This window comes from Pristiophorus japonicus, chromosome 2 (genome assembly GCF_044704955.1).
Source record: "Pristiophorus japonicus isolate sPriJap1 chromosome 2, sPriJap1.hap1, whole genome shotgun sequence".
Taxonomy (NCBI): domain Eukaryota; kingdom Metazoa; phylum Chordata; class Chondrichthyes; family Pristiophoridae; genus Pristiophorus; species Pristiophorus japonicus.
In genome coordinates, this window is record NC_091978.1 from 139,174,997 (window position 1) to 139,191,309 (window position 16,313).

The window sequence follows — 16,313 nt, forward strand, 5'->3', positions numbered from 1 at the left end:
CACGCTCCTTTATCCACTGCCCCGATCTCGTGGTCCGTTATCTACTGCCCCGATCTCGTGCTCTTTTACCTACTGCCCCGATCTCGTGCTCCTTTATCCACTGCCCCGATCTCGTGCTCCTTTATCTACTGCCCCGATCTCGTGCTCCTTTATCTAATGCACCGATCTCACGCTCCTTTATCCACTGCCCCGATCTCGTGGTCCGTTATCTACTGCCCCGATCTCACGCTCCTTTATGCACTGCCCCGATCTCGTGGTCCGTTATCTACTGCCCCGATCTCACGCTCCTTTATCTGCTGACCCGATCTCACGCTCCTTTATCTACTGCCCCGATCTCACGCTCCTTTATCTACTGCCCCGATCTCGTGCTTTTTTATCTCCCGCCCCGATCTCGTGCTCCTTTATCTACTGCCCCGATCTGACGCTCCTTTATCTCCTGCCCCGATCTCACGCTCCTTTATCTACTGCCCCGATCCCACGCTCCTTTATCTATTGCCCCGATCTCTTGCTCCTTTATCTGCTGCCCCGATCCCGTGCTCCTTTATCTGCTGCCCCGATCTCGTGCTCCTTTATCTACTGCCCCGATCTCACGCTCCTTTATCTACTGCCCCAATCTCGTGGTCCGTTATCTACTGCCCCGATCTCACGCTCCTTTATCCACTGCCCCGATCTCGTTGTCCGTTATCTACTGCCCCGATCTCGCGCTACTTTATCGACTGCCCCGATCTCGTGCTCCTTTATCTACTGCCCCGATCTCACGCTCCTTTATCTACTGCCCCGATCTCGTGCTTCTTTATCTTCTGCCCCGATCTCGTTCTCCTTTATCGACTGCCCCGATCTCACGCTCCTTTATCCACTGCCCCGATCTCGTGCTCCTTTATCTACTGCCCCGATCTCACGCTCCTTTATCCACTGCACCGATCTCACGCTCCTTTATCCACTGCACCGATCTCACGCTCCTTTATCTACTGCTCCGATGTCGCGCTCCTTTATCTACTGCCCCGATCTCGCGTCCTTTATCTACTGCCCCGATCTCACGTTCCTTTATCTACTGCCCCGATCTCGTGCTCCTTTATCTACTGCCCTGATCTCGTGCTCCTTTATCTACTGCCCCGATCTCTCGCTCCTTTATCTACTGCCCCGATCTCGTGCTCCTTTATCTACTGCCCCGATCTCGTGCTCCTTTATCTACTGCCCCAATCTCGTGCTTCTTTATCTTCTGCCCCGATCTCGTGCTCCTTTATCGACTGCCCCAATCTCATGCTCATTTATCTACTGCCCCGATCTCGTGCTCCTTTATCTAATGCACCGATCTCACGCTCCTTTATCCACTGCCCCGATCTCGTGGTCCGTTATCTAATGCCCCGATCTCACGCTCCTTTATCCACTGCCCCGATCTCGTGGTCCGTTATCTACTGCCCCGATCTCACGCTCCTTTATCTACTGCCCCGATCTCACGCTCCTTTATCTGCTGCCCCGATCTCGTGCTCCTTTATCTACTGCCCCGATGTCACACTCCTTCATCTACTGCCCCGATCTCGCGCTACTTTAGCTACTGCCCCGATCTCGTGCTCCTTTATCTAATGCACCGATCTCACGCTCCTTTATCCACTGCCCCGATCTCGTGGTCCGTTATCTACTGCCCCGATCTCATGCTCCTTTATCCACTGCCCCGATCTCGTGGTCCGTTATCTACTGCCCCGATCTCACGCTCGTTTATCTGCTGCCCCGATCTCGTGCTCCTTGATCCATTGTCCCGATCTCGTGCTCCTTCATCTACTGCTCCGATCTCACGCTCTTTTATCTACTGCCCCGATCTCACGCTCCTTTATCTACTGCCCCGATCTCACGCTCCTTTATCTACTGCCCCGATCTCACGCTCCTTTATCGACTGCCCCGAACTCACGTCCTTTATCTACGGCCCCGATCTCGCGCTCCTTTATCTACTGCCCCGATCTCACGCTCCTTTATCTACTGCCCCGATCTCACGCTCCTTTATCTACTGCCCCGATCTCGTGGTCCGTTATCTACTGCCCCGATCTAACGCTCCTTTATCAACTGCCCCGATCTCGTGGTCCGTTATCTACTGCCCCGATCTCACGCTGCTTTATCTACTGCCCCGATCTCACGCTCCTTTATCTGCTGACCCGATCTCACGCTCCGTTATCTGCTGCCCCGATCTAATGCTCCTTTATCTGCAGCCCCGATCTCACGCTCCTTTATCTGCTGCCCGGATCTCGCACTCCGTTATCTACTGCCCTGATCTCGCGCTCCTTTATCCGCTGCCCCGATCTCGTGGTCCGTTATCTACTGCCCCGATCTTACGCTCCTTTATGCACTGCCCCGATCTCGTGGTCCGTTATCTACTGCCCCGATCTCACGCTCCTTTATCTGCTGCCCCGATCTCACGCTCCTTTATCTGCTGCCCCGATCTCGTCCTCCTTTATCTACTGCCCCGATCTCACGCTCCTTTATCTACTGCCCCGATCTCGTGCTTTTTTATCTCCCGCCCCGATCTCGTGCTCCTTTATCTACTGCCCCGATCTGACGCTCCTTTGTCTCCTGCCCCGATCTCACGCTCCTTTATCTACTGCCCCGATCTCGTGCTTTTTTATCTCCCGCCCCGATCTCGTGCTCCTTTATCCGCTGCCCCGATCTCGTGCTCCTTTACCTACTGCCCCGATCTCGTGCTCCTTTATCCACTGCCCCGATCTCGTGCTCCTTTATCTACTGCCCCGATCTCGTGCTTTTTTATCTCCCGCCCCGATCTCGTGCTCCTTTATCTACTGCCCCGATCTGACGCTCCTTTATCTCCTGCCCCGATCTCACGCTCCTTTATCTACTGCCCCGATCCCACGCTCCTTTATCTATTGCCCCGATCTCTTGCTCCTTTATCTGCTGCCCCGATCCCGTGCTCCTTTATCTGCTGCCCCGATCTCGTGCTCCTTTATCTACTGCCCCGATCTCATGCTCCTTTATCTACTGCCCCGATCTCGTGGTCCGTTATCTACTGCTCCGATCTCACGCTCCTTTATCTGCTGCCCCGATCTCACGCTCCTTTATCTACTGCCCCGATCTCACGCTCCTTTATCTACTGCCCCGATCTCTCGCTCCTTTATCTACTGCCCCGATCTCGTGCTCCTTTATCTACTGCCCCGATCTCGTGCTCCTTTATCTACTGCCCCAATCTCGTGCTTCTTTATCTTCTGCCCCGATCTCGTGCTCCTTTATCGACTGCCCCAATCTCATGCTCATTTATCTACTGCCCCGATCTCGTGCTCCTTTATCTAATGCACCGATCTCACGCTCCTTTATCCACTGCCCCGATCTCGTGGTCCGTTATCTAATGCCCCGATCTCACGCTCCTTTATCCACTGCCCCGATCTCGTGGTCCGTTATCTACTGCCCCGATCTCACGCTCCTTTATCTACTGCCCCGATCTCACGCTCCTTTATCTGCTGCCCCGATCTCGTGCTCCTTTATCTACTGCCCCGATGTCACACTCCTTCATCTACTGCCCCGATCTCGCGCTACTTTATCTACTGCCCCGATCTCGTGCTCCTTTATCTAATGCACCGATCTCACGCTCCTTTATCCACTGCCCCGATCTCGTGGTCCGTTATCTACTGCCCCGATCTCATGCTCCTTTATCCACTGCCCCGATCTCGTGGTCCGTTATCTACTGCCCCGATCTCACGCTCGTTTATCTGCTGCCCCGATCTCGTGCTCCTTGATCCATTGTCCCGATCTCGTGCTCCTTCATCTACTGCTCCGATCTCACGCTCTTTTATCTACTGCCCCGATCTCACGCTCCTTTATCTACTGCCCCGATCTCACGCTCCTTTATCTACTGCCCCGATCTCACGCTCCTTTATCGACTGCCCCGAACTCACGTCCTTTATCTACGGCCCCGATCTCGCGCTCCTTTATCTACTGCCCCGATCTCACGCTCCTTTACCTACTGCCCCGATCTCACGCTCCTTTATCTACTGCCCCGATCTCGTGGTCCGTTATCTACTGCCCCGATCTAACGCTCCTTTATCAACTGCCCCGATCTCGTGGTCCGTTATCTACTGCCCCGATCTCACGCTGCTTTATCTACTGCCCGATCTCACGCTCCTTTATCTGCTGACCCGATCTCACGCTCCGTTATCTGCTGCCCCGATCTAATGCTCCTTTATCTGCAGCCCCGATCTCACGCTCCTTTATCTGCTGCCCGGATCTCGCACTCCGTTATCTGCTGCCCTGATCTCGCGCTCCTTTATCTACTGCCCCGATCTTACGCTCCTTTATGCACTGCCCCGATCTCGTGGTCCGTTATCTACTGCCCCGATCTCACGCTCCTTTATCTGCTGCCCCGATCTCACGCTCCTTTATCTGCTGCCCCGATCTCGTGCTCCTTTATCTACTGCCCCGATCTGACGCTCCTTTGTCTCCTGCCCCGATCTCACGCTCCTTTATCTACTGCCCGGATCTCGCTATCCGTTATCTACTGCCCTGATCTCGCGCTCCTTTATCCGCTGCCCCGATCTCGTGCTCCTTTACCTACTGCCCCGATCTCGTGCTCCTTTATCCACTGCCCCGATCTCGTGCTCCTTTATCTACTGCCCCGATCTCGTGCTTTTTTATCTCCCGCCCCGATCTCGTGCTCCTTTATCTACTGCCCCGATCTGACGCTCCTTTATCTCCTGCCCCGATCTCACGCTCCTTTATCTACTGCCCCGATCCCACGCTCCTTTATCTATTGCCCCGATCTCTTGCTCCTTTATCTGCTGCCCCGATCCCGTGCTCCTTTATCTGCTGCCCCGATCTCGTGCTCCTTTATCTACTGCCCCGATCTCATGCTCCTTTATCTACTGCCCCGATCTCGTGGTCCGTTATCTACTGCTCCGATCTCACGCTCCTTTATCTGCTGCCCCGATCTCACGCTCCTTTATCTACTGCCCCGATCTCACGCTCCTTTATCTACTGCCCCAATCTCACGCTCCTTTATCGACTGCCCTGAACTCACGCTCCTTTATCTACTGCCCCGATCTCGCGCTCCTTTATCTACTGCCCCGATCTCACGCTCCTTTATCTACTGCCCCGATGTCGTGCTCCTTTATCTACTGCCCCGATCTCATGCTCCTTTATCTACTGCCCCGATCTCCTGCTCCTTTATCTACCGCCCCGATCTCCCGCTCCTTAATCTACTGCCCCGATCTCACGCTCCTTTATCAACTGCCCCGATCTCGTGGTCCGTTATCTACTGCCCCGATCTCACGCTCCTTTATCTCCTGCCCCGATCTGTAGCTCCTTTATCTCCTGCCCCGATCTCACGCTCCTTTATCTACTGCCCTGATCTCACGCTCCTTTATCTACTGCCCCGATCTTGTGCTCCTTTATCTACCGCCCTGATCTCGCGCTCCTTAATCTACTGCCACGATCTGACGCTCCTTTATCTCCTGCCCCGATCTCACGCTCCTTTATCTACTGCCCTGATCCCACGCTCCTTTATCTACTGCCCCGATCTCGTGCTCCTTTATCCATTGTCCCGATCTCGTGCTCCTTCATCTACTGCTCCGATCTCACGCTCCTTTATCTACTGCCCCGATCTCACGCTCCTTTATCTACTGCCCCGATCTCACGCTCCTTTGTCTACTGCCCCGATCTCACTCTCCTTTATCGACTGCCCCGAACTCACGCTCCTTTATCTACTGCCCCGATCTCGCGCTCCTTTATCTGCTGCCCCGATCTCACGCTCCTTTATCTACTGCCCCGATCTCGTGCTCCTTTATCTGCTGCCCCGATCTCACGCTCCTTTATCTACTGCCCCGATCTCGTGCTCCTTTATCTACTGCCCCGATCTCGTGCTCCTTTATCTACTGCCCCGATTTCGTGCTCCTTTATCTGCTGCCCCAATCTCGTGCTCCTTTATCTGCTGCGCCGATCTCACGCTCCTTTATCTACTGCCCCGATCTCACGCTCCTTTATCTACTGCCCCGATCTCACGCTCCTTTATCTACTGCCCCGATCTCATGCTCCTTTATCTATTGCCCCGATCTCGCGCTCCTTTATCTACTGCCCCGATCTCACACTCCTTTATCTTTTGCTCCAATCTCCTGCTCCTTTTTCTGGCCATTGACCAGAAACTTAACTGCACCAGCCGCATAAATACTGTGGTATTTACATTTCCGAGGATAGTATTCTGCAGCGAGTGTCTCATTTCCTGACTGCCCAATGCTGCTAAAGTTTCTTCGACAGAACTTCCCAAACATGCGACCTCCAGCAAGTTGACAGACAAGTGCAGCGAGTGCATGAGAACACCTGCAAGTTCCCCTGCAAGTCCAACATCATCATTGTTCTGTATGTAAACACTACCAATGTGTAAGACTTGCCTGACAACTACATGCACTGGAAGTTTATCCAGCGCCACATCCTGAAGGATTGTATTGCTGCACTGGAGCTGCGCATGGATTCACTCTGGAGCATCCGCGATGCTGAAGATGTCGTGAATAGCACGTTTAGTGAGTTGGTCACACCGCTGGTCAATGTTACTCAGGTAGATAGGAAATGGGTGACCATCAGGGAGAGCAGTGGAAGGAAGCTAGTGCAGGGGTCCCCTGCAGTCATCCCCCTCCAGAACAGATACACCGCCTTGGGTGCTGTTGGGGGAATGACTCACCAGGGGAGGACAGCAGCAGCCACGTTCATGGCACCATGGGTGGCTCTGCTGCACAGGATGGCAATAAAAAGAGTGGGAGAGCTATAGTGGTCGGGGATTCTATTGTAAGGGGAATAGATACACGTTTCTGCGGCTGCTATCAAGACTCCAGGATGGTATGTTGCCTCCCTGGTGCAAGGGTCAAGGATGTCTCGGAGCGGCTGCAGGACATTTTGGAGGGGGAGGATGAACAGCCAGTTGTCATGATGCATATAGGTACCAACGATATAGGGAAAAAACGGGATGAGGTCCAACAAGCTGAATTTCGGGAGCTAGGAGTTAAATTAAAAAGTAGGACCTCAAAGGTAGTAATCTCAGGATTGCTACCAGTGCCACTTGCTGGTCAGAGTAGGAATTGCAGGATAGCTCAGATGAATACGTGGCTTGCAGAGTGGTGCATGAGGGAGGGATTCAAATTCCTGGGGCATTGGAACCAGTTGTCGGGGAAGTGGGACCAGTACAAACCGGACGGTCTGCACCTGGGCAGGACTGGAACCAATGTCCTAGGGGGAGTGTTTGCTCGTGCTGTTGGAGAGGGGTTAAATTAATATGGCAGGGGGATGGGAACCTATGCAGGGAGACAGAGGGAAGTAGAATGGGGGCAGAAGCAAAAGATAGAAAGAAGAAAAGTAAAAGTGGGGGGCAGAGAAACCCAAGGCAAAAATCAAAAAGAGCCACATTACAGCAAAATTCTAAAGGGGCAAAGTGTGTTCGAAAGACAAGCCTGAAGGCTCTATGCTTCAATGCGAGGAGTATTCGTAATAAGGTGGACGAATTAACTGCGCAGGTAGCTATTAACGAATATTAAATAATTGGCATTACGGAGACATGACTCCAGGGTGACCAAGGCTGGGAACTCAACACCCAGGAGTATTCAACATTCAGGAAGGATCGACAAAAAGGAAAAGGAGGTGGGGTAGCGTTGCTGGTTGACGAGGAAATTAACACAATAGTAAGGAAGAACATTAGCTTGGATGATGTGGAATCTGTATGGATGGAGCTGCGGAATACCAAAGGGCAGAAAACGATAGTGGAAGTTGTGTACAGACCACCAAACAGTTGTAGTGAGGTTGGGGACAGCATCAAACAAGAAATTAGGGATGCATGCGATAAAGGTACAGCAGTTATCATGGGTGACTTTAATCTACATATAGATTGGGCTGACCAAACTGGCAGAAATACGGTGGAGGAGGATTTCCTGGAGTGTATTAGGGATGGTTTTCTCGACCAATATGTCCCGAGGAACCAACTAGAGGGCTGGCCATCCTAGTCTGGGTGATGTATAATGAGAAAGGACTAATTAGCAATCTTGTTGTGTGAGGCCCCTTGGGGAAGAATTACCATAATATGGTAGAATGGAGAGTGACACAGTTAATTCAGAGACTTGGGTCCTGAACTTAAGGAAAGGTAACTTCGATGGTATGAGACGTGAATTGGCTAGAATAGACTGGCGTATGATACTTAAAGGGTTGACGGTGGGTGGGCAATGGCAAACCTTTAAAGATCACATGGATGAGCTTCAATAATTGTACATCCCGGTCTGGAGTAAAAATAAAACTGGGAAGGTGGCTCAACCGTGACTCATAAGGAAAATTAAGGAGAGTGTTAAATCCAAGGAAGAGGCATATAAATTGGCCAGAAAAAGCAGCAAACCTGAGGACTGGGAAAAATTTAACATTCAGCAGAGGAGTACAAAAGGTTTAATTAGGAGGGGGAAAATAGAGTATGAGAGGAAGCTTGCTGGGAACATAAAAACCGACTACAAAAGCTTCTATAGATATGTGAAGAGAAAAAGATTAGTGAAGACAAACGTAGGTCCCTTGCAGTCAGAATCAGGTGAATTTATAATGGGGAACAAAGAAGTGGCAGACCAATTGAACAAATACTTTGGTTCTGTTTTCACGAAGGAAGACACAAATAACCTTCCGGAAATACTAGGGGACCGAAGGTGTCGTGAGAAGGAGGAACTGAAGGAAATTCTTATTAGTCAGGAAATTGTGTTCAGGAAATTGATGGGATTGAAGGCCGATAAATCCCCAGGGCCTGATAGCCTGCATCCCAGAGTAGTTAAGGAAGTGGCCTTTGAATTAGTAGATGCATTGGTGGTCATTTTCCAACATGGATCAGTTCCTATGGATTGGAGGGTAGCTAATGTAACCCCACTTTTTAAAAAAGGAGGGAGAGGGAAAACAGGGAATTATAGACCGGTTCGCCTGACATTGGTAGTGGGGAAAATGCTGGAATCAATTATTAAAGATATATTCGCAGCGCATTTGGAAAGCAGCGAAAGGATCAGTCCAAATCAGCATGGATTTATGAAAGGAAAATCATGCTTGACAAATCTTCTAGAATTTTTTGAGGATGTAACTAGTAGAGTGGATAAGGGAGAACCAGTAGATGTGGTGTATTTGGACTTTCAAAAGGCTTTTGACAAGGTCCCACACAAGAGATTATTGTGCAAAATTAAGGCACATGGGATTGGGGGAAATGTATTGACATGGATAGAGAACTGTTTGGCAGTCGGAATAAATGGGTCCTTTTCAGAATGGCAGACAGTGACTAGTGGGGTACCACAAGGTTCAGTGCTGGCACCCCAGTTATTTCCAATATATATTAATGATTTAGACGAAGGAATTGAATGTAATATCTCCAAGTTTGCAGATGACACTAAGCTGAGTGGCAGTGTGAGCTGTGAGGAGGACGCTAAGAGGCTGCAGGGTGACTTGGACAGATTAGGTGAGTGGGTAAATGCATGGCAGATGCAGTATAATGTCGATACATGTGAGGTTATCTACTTTGGTGGCAAAATCATGACGGCAGAATATTATCTGAATGGTGACAGATTAGGAAAAGGGGAGGTGCAATGAGACCTGGAAGTCATGGTACACCAGTTCTTGAAGGTAAGCATGCAGGTACAGCGGGCAGTTTAGAAAGCAAATGGCATGTTGACCTTCATAGCTAGAGGATTTGAGTATTGGAGCAGGGAGGTCTTGCTGCAGTTGTACAAGGCCTCCGTGAGACCACACCTTGAGTATTGTGTGCAGTTTTGGTCTCCTAATCTGAGGAAGGACGTGCTTGCTACTGAGGGAGTGCAGCGAAGGTTCACCAGACTGATTCCCAGGGTGGCAGCACTGACATATGAAGAAAAACTGGATCAACTAGATTTATATTCACTTGAATTTAGAAGAATGAGAGGGAATCTCATGGAAGCATATAAAATTCTGACTGGATTGGACAGGTTAGATGCAGGAAGAATGTTCCCGATGCTGGGGAAGTCCAGAACCAGGGGTCACAGTCTAAGGATAAGGCGTAAGCCATTTAGGACCGAGATGAGGAGAAACTTTTCACCCAGAGAATTTTGAACCTATGTTTCTATGATAGGCCGGGCTTTTATGTCCACGAACGATAACACTAAACAGACATCATTGCAGCATCAGAACTCCCCGGCAAGTACTGTGCATAAAATAACTCCTTCAGCAGACAGAACTGTACATGGCAGGGCCTACATGCCCACAGAGGCCAGACCTAGGATGCCTCAGAGCCCACCGTGGGGCGTGAATGCGAATCCATCAGCACCATGTTGGCGCTGCAGGGGTAATCATCGAGCCCATCAATGTCGATTCAAGCACTACATGTGCAAGGGCTGTGGAACAATGGGGCACCTCCAGAAAATGTGCAGACGTGCTGCGACTCACCACATGGCAGAGTCGGCAGAAGATGGTCGATCCGGCGTGGATCACGCTGAACGAGTAAGAGAGGCAACTCAACCCGAGGCTGAAGAGGAAGTTCATGGGGTACACACCTTCACCACCAAAAGTGCTCCGATAATGTTAAAATTCAAATTAAACGGCATTCCAGTTTCCATGGAATTGGACACGGGGACGAGTCAGTCAATTATGAGCCAGAAGGCTTTTGAGAAACTGTGGGGCAACAAGGCAAAAAGCCAAAACTAAACCCGATCCACACCAAGCTGCGCACTTACGCCAAAGAGCTCATACCGGTCATTGTTCACCAAGCTGGATCTAACCTCTGCTTACATGATACAGGAGTTGGCTGAACCTTCGAAAAATTTGGCCTGCATTAACACGCATAGAGGACTGTTCTTATACCACAGATGCCTCTTTGGGATTCGCTCAGCGGCGGCCATCTTCCAGAGGAACATGGAGAGTCTGCTGAAATCGTTTCCGCGCACCAAGATGACATCTTGATCACTGGTCACAGACCAGGCACTGAGAACTGTGCGGATACCATTGCCCACCACCGGGGTGGAAATGGCGCAACCCGCAGACTTGCTCCTTGTAATGGATGCTTTTGAGAGCGAGGGGTCACCCATCATGGCTCGCCAGATCAGAACCTGGAGTTCCCAGGACCCTGTGCTATCACTGGTAAAAAGCTGCGTCCTCAATGGGAGCTGGAAATGCAAGACGAAATTAAGCAGTTCCACTGACGCAAGGACGAAATATCCATTCATTCGGACTGCCTCCTGTGGGGGAATCATGTAGTTTTGCCGAAAAAAGGCAGGGAAACATTTATGCGCGACCTTCACAGTATCCACCCAGGCATAGTCATGATGAAGGCTATCGCCAGATCGCACGTTTGGTGGCCCGGCATTGACTCAGAATTGAAGTCATGCGTACACCAATGTGACACTTGCTCACAGTTGAGCAATGCACCAAAGGAGGCTCCACTGAGTCTGTGGTCATGGCCCTCCAAACCGTGGTCCAGGGTCCACATAGATTTCACTGGCCCCTTTCTAGGAACGATGTTCCTAGTAGCAGTTGACGCTTACTCTAAATGGATTGAATGTATAATAATGTCGTCATATACGTCCACTGCCACCATTGAAAGCCTCGGGGCCATGTTCACCACTCATGGTTTGCTCGACGTCCTTGTTTGTGATAATGGACCATGCTTCACCAGCTCGGAATTCAACGAGTTCATGATCCGCAATGGCATCAAGCATGCCAGGTCTGCGCCGTTTAAGCCCGTATCCAATGGTCAAGTGGAACGGGCAATCCAAACCATCAAGCAGAGCTTGAAACGTGTGATGGACGGTTCCCTGCAGACCCGCTTATCTTGGATTCTGCTCAGCTACCACACGCGACCCCACTCGCTTACCGGGTTTACCCCTGCAGAATTGCTAATGAAGAGAGCACTCAAAACCAGTCTCTCCTTAGTTCACCCGGATCGCAATGATCATGTAGAAACCCGGCGTCACTGGCATAACATGTACAAGGATCACGCGGCTGTATCACGTGACATTGAGGTCAATGACCCTGTGTTTGTTCCCAATTATGGTCATGGTCCCAAATGGGTTGCTGGCACTGCATTAGCCAAGGAGAGGAATAGAGTGTTTGTTGTCAAATTTTTGAATGGACAAACGTGCAGAAAGCACTTGGATCAGATCAAACTGCGGTTCACTGACAACAGTTTGAAGAGGACATTACCATCAGTGATCCACCCACACTCACCCAACCAGCAATTGACCTCGCGATCAACTACGAGGATGAATCCACCATACCCGACAGTCCGATCCGACCAGCCACACCGCAGTGCAGCAATGATCCGACTGACTCACCCATACCAGGACATCAACTCAGGCAATCAACCCAGGAACGCAGGGCCCCGGATCGCCTCAACTTGTAAATAACCTATACATAAGACTTTGACGGGGAATTATGTTATGTCTGTAAACACAGGCAATGTGTAAGACTTGCCACCAGGGGGGCTCACCTGTGGGAGACCAAAGGGTCACCTGCACACCCTGGGCAAGCAGGTATAAAAGGCAGATTACTATGCTGTCTCCGCACTCTGGAGTTACAATAAAGAGACCAAGGTCGCAACAGTTTGGGTTTAAGATGTATAGTCTTGTGGAGTTATTCTAAGCATAACAAACCTGACTTGGAAATGTATCGTCACTGGGTCAAAATCCTGGAACGCCCACATCTCCTGAATGAATAATTTTAAAAATTGAGTACAGAAATATTTTTCCAATTTCTGATGGCAGAATGTCAGGAAAGTAGTCATTCTAACTGACTGACTGTTTTGTTCGATTCTGTAGGCACCAGCTGACTGTCAACATGAGCAGGAAAGACTAAGGGCTCAGGTGAAAGCTCTGGAACTTCGGATCAAACAGCAGCAACTACAGATTGAGCGCCTCTTAAGTGAAAGGGAAAACCTGCATAGCATCGGTGCTTCACAAGTTGTTGACGTTACTGGTGCACTGGGAGGAAGAATACTCTTTGCAGGTCACACGTAACTTTTAACCCAAACCTTTCTCTAGGCATCAAACTATGTTGTAGTCACTGAGGTTAAAAGAAACATTGTAAGGCAAAATCTATTTTACAAGTCAGCATTGCCTGTGGTATCTGTTAAACGTGGAGTTGGCGTTCTGAAAACTGATTTAAATGTTAATCTGCCACATGATGTTAGTTGAAAGAATAAAAAGTTCTTGCAGTACAGTCTTAACATAAGAACATAAGAAATAGGAGCAGGAGTAGGCCATACGGCCCCTCGAGCCTGCTCCGCCATTTAATAAGATCAAGGCTGATCCGATCATGGACTCAGCTCCACTTCTCCGCCCGCTCCCCATAACCTCTTATCCCCTTATCGTTTAAGAAACAGTCTATTTATATCTTAAATTTATTCAATGTCCCAGCTTCCGCAGCTCTCTGAGGCAGTGAATTCCACAGATTTACAACACTCTGAGAGAAGAAATTTCTCCTCATCTCAGTTTTAAATGGGCGGCCCCTTATTCTAAGATCATGCCCTCTAGTTCTAGTCTTCCCTATCAGTGGAAACATCCTCTCTGCATCCACCTTGTCAAGCCCCCTCATAATTTTATATGTTTCAATAAGATCACCTTTCATTCTTCTGAATCCCAATGAGTAGAGGCCCAACCTACTCAACCTTTCCTCATAAGTCAACCCCCTCATCTCTGGAATCAACCTAGTGAACCTCCTCTGAACTGCCTTCAAAGCAAGTATATCCTTTCGTAAATATGGAAACCAAAACTGCACGCAGTACTCCAGGTATGGCCTCACTAATACCCTGTATCGTTGTAGCAAGACTTCCCTGTTTTTATACTCCAACCCCTTTGCAATAAAGGCCAAGATGTCATTGACCTTGCAGATCAATTGCTGTACCTGCATACTATCCTTTTGTGTTTCATGCATAGGTACCCCCAGATCCCACTCTGCTGCAGCACTTTGCAATCTTTCTCCATTTAAATAATAACTTGCTCTTTGATTTTTATCAGCCAAAGTTCTCTTTCCAACATTATACTCCATCTGCCAAATTTTTGCCCACACACTTAGCCTGTCTATGTACTTTTGCAGATTTTTTGTGTCCTCACACATTGCTTTTCCTCGCATCTTTTTATAGTCAGCAAACTTGGCTATGTTACACTCAGTCCCTTCTTCCAAGGCGTTAATATAGATTGTAAATAGTTGGGGTCCCAACACTGATCCCTGTGGCTCCTCACCAGTTACAGATTGCCAACCAGAGAATGAACCATTTATCCCGACTCTTTGTTTTCTGTTAATTAGCCAATCCTCTATCCATGCTAATATATTACCCCCAACCCTATGAGCTTTTATCTTTTTCAGTAACCTTTTATGTGGCACCTTGTCAAATGCCTTCTGGAAGTCCAAATGCACCACATCCACTGGTTCCCCTTTATCCACCCTGTTCATTACATCCTCAAAGAATTCCAGCAAATTTGTCAAACATTGTCAAATCCATGCTGACTCTACCTGACTGAATTTTGCTTTTACAAGTGTCTTGCTACTGCTTTTTTAATAATGGACTCCAACATTTTCCCAACCACAGTCAGCATGCAGTTTCCCATTGTGCTAACTGATGTCTTCCGAGCAATTCCTGAAGCCACAATAAGAGATATATTGGACAGATTTAACATTCTTTTCATAGTTATAAGAATTCAACGGAGGTATAAGATGCCAGTTGTAGAGCAAGATTAGCATCCAGCTATACAAAATGCCTCAGCTTTCTACCATGAATCATCTCCTACCATTGCTGCCTGTTCGTGGTCCCAAGCATCCAATCCCTCGACAGGCATGCTTAATGGAGTAGTGTGGCTCAAGTCCCGGTGCTCCCAGCTGTGTTGGAATTCTAAAGTATGCGGTCACAGTGACAGCCGTGGCACCCGACAGTTTATTTTGTGCTCCCCTGCCTGTTGACCTTTCCAGTCCGACCTCTGAATGTTCTCCATTGTAATCCAGTTTCATTCGTTAGTGCTGCAAAAATTTAAATTGAAACACATACACCTTTGAGTGTGGTTTGATCCAATACACTGCCCTGTCTGTCTGTAATCCTATCCTTTGTCAATAGATCATTCTTCCCACCAGGAAGCTTTATAGCCATGATTTGATCAGATAAATACTTGCATAAAAGATAATTGCAGGGCTATGGGGAAAGAGCAGGGGAGTGGGGCTAATTGGACAGCTCTTTCAAAAAGCCGGCATGAGCACAATGGGCCGAAAGGCCTCCTTCTGTGCTGTAAGATTCTATGATACTATATCCCCCTGTTCTGTCTGCATATCAAGTCCCTCCTCCAGCTGAGACAGTTATACAGACCAGCAAGTTTTGATGTCCTGATTCAGCTCCATTGCCCCGTGGTAGCAGTAGTTTCCCGATGTGTATCCCCACTCCAGTGACACACCTGCTTTCCTGCCTCCCAGCTCAGTTTCATTTGTGCCCACCCCATTCAATTGAGGGTGTTGTTACCTCTATCTGTGAAATGAATCCTATCCCTTCCCCCCACTGAGAGAATTTCCCTGTCTTTACATTCCTTCTCTTCCACTCCCTCGTCTTCCCAGCCTTCTCCTTTACCCTTCCCCAGCCCTGACCTCTTCTCTATTTCCTTTCCTCCTCCCGACCCATCCCCACTTATCCCCCTCTCCTTCTACCTCCTCCCCTCCTCAGAAATAATACTTGTACTAACGTAGCAAATTCTGGAATGTTATTTTTGATGAAGATTGTGCAGAGACCTACAACAATGGATATAAGCGGAGTGGATTTTACAGAATTCAGCCACTGGCATCTCCCACAAGCTTCCTCGTGTACTGTGACATGACAGAAGGTGGTGGCTGGACTGTCATCCAGAGACGGACTGATGGCAGTGAAAACTTTGACAGGTTCGGTACTGTTCTGAAACAAATGACATTCGAATCTGTCAGACCAAAAAAGAGATTTTTTTAAAATGGAAAGGAAAATGAACCAAAAAAAATTGCCATCTGAACAATGTATCTGATGGACAAGGGGATGGTGTTTATTATATTACTGAGGTTACCCTGTATAACTCACTCAAATATTACTGATCCATCTCTCTTGTGGTAGAACCTTTCAACATTCCTTCCCAAATAATACTAATCAAATTTTATATCAAAATTTGCTTCAAACTGAAGCTGCTGTTATCAGAAATTGACCTTTGTACCTGTTACTAATTGAGCTGGAACTTTCATGGTTTATGGGAGCAAAATGTTTCTTAAGATGTGGTGCTTTGATACAATAACCTCTAAAACAAATTACAATTGTTTTTACAAAAACAATGGAAGCGTATGTACATTCAATGCAATCAGTTATTTTAGGT

General features: G+C 48.7%; 1 protein-coding gene across 1 annotated transcript in view; it reads left to right on the forward strand.

Annotated features, from left to right (window-relative positions):
* fgl1 (fibrinogen-like 1) overlaps positions 1-16,313 on the forward strand; it is a 247,057-nt gene that overhangs the window by 193,580 nt on the left and 37,164 nt on the right. Inside the window, exons 3-4 of the mRNA XM_070869712.1 lie at positions 12,765-12,951; positions 15,699-15,858. Coding sequence (XP_070725813.1) covers positions 12,765-12,951; positions 15,699-15,858 — 347 coding nt within the window. The remainder of the gene's footprint in view (positions 1-12,764; positions 12,952-15,698; positions 15,859-16,313) is intronic.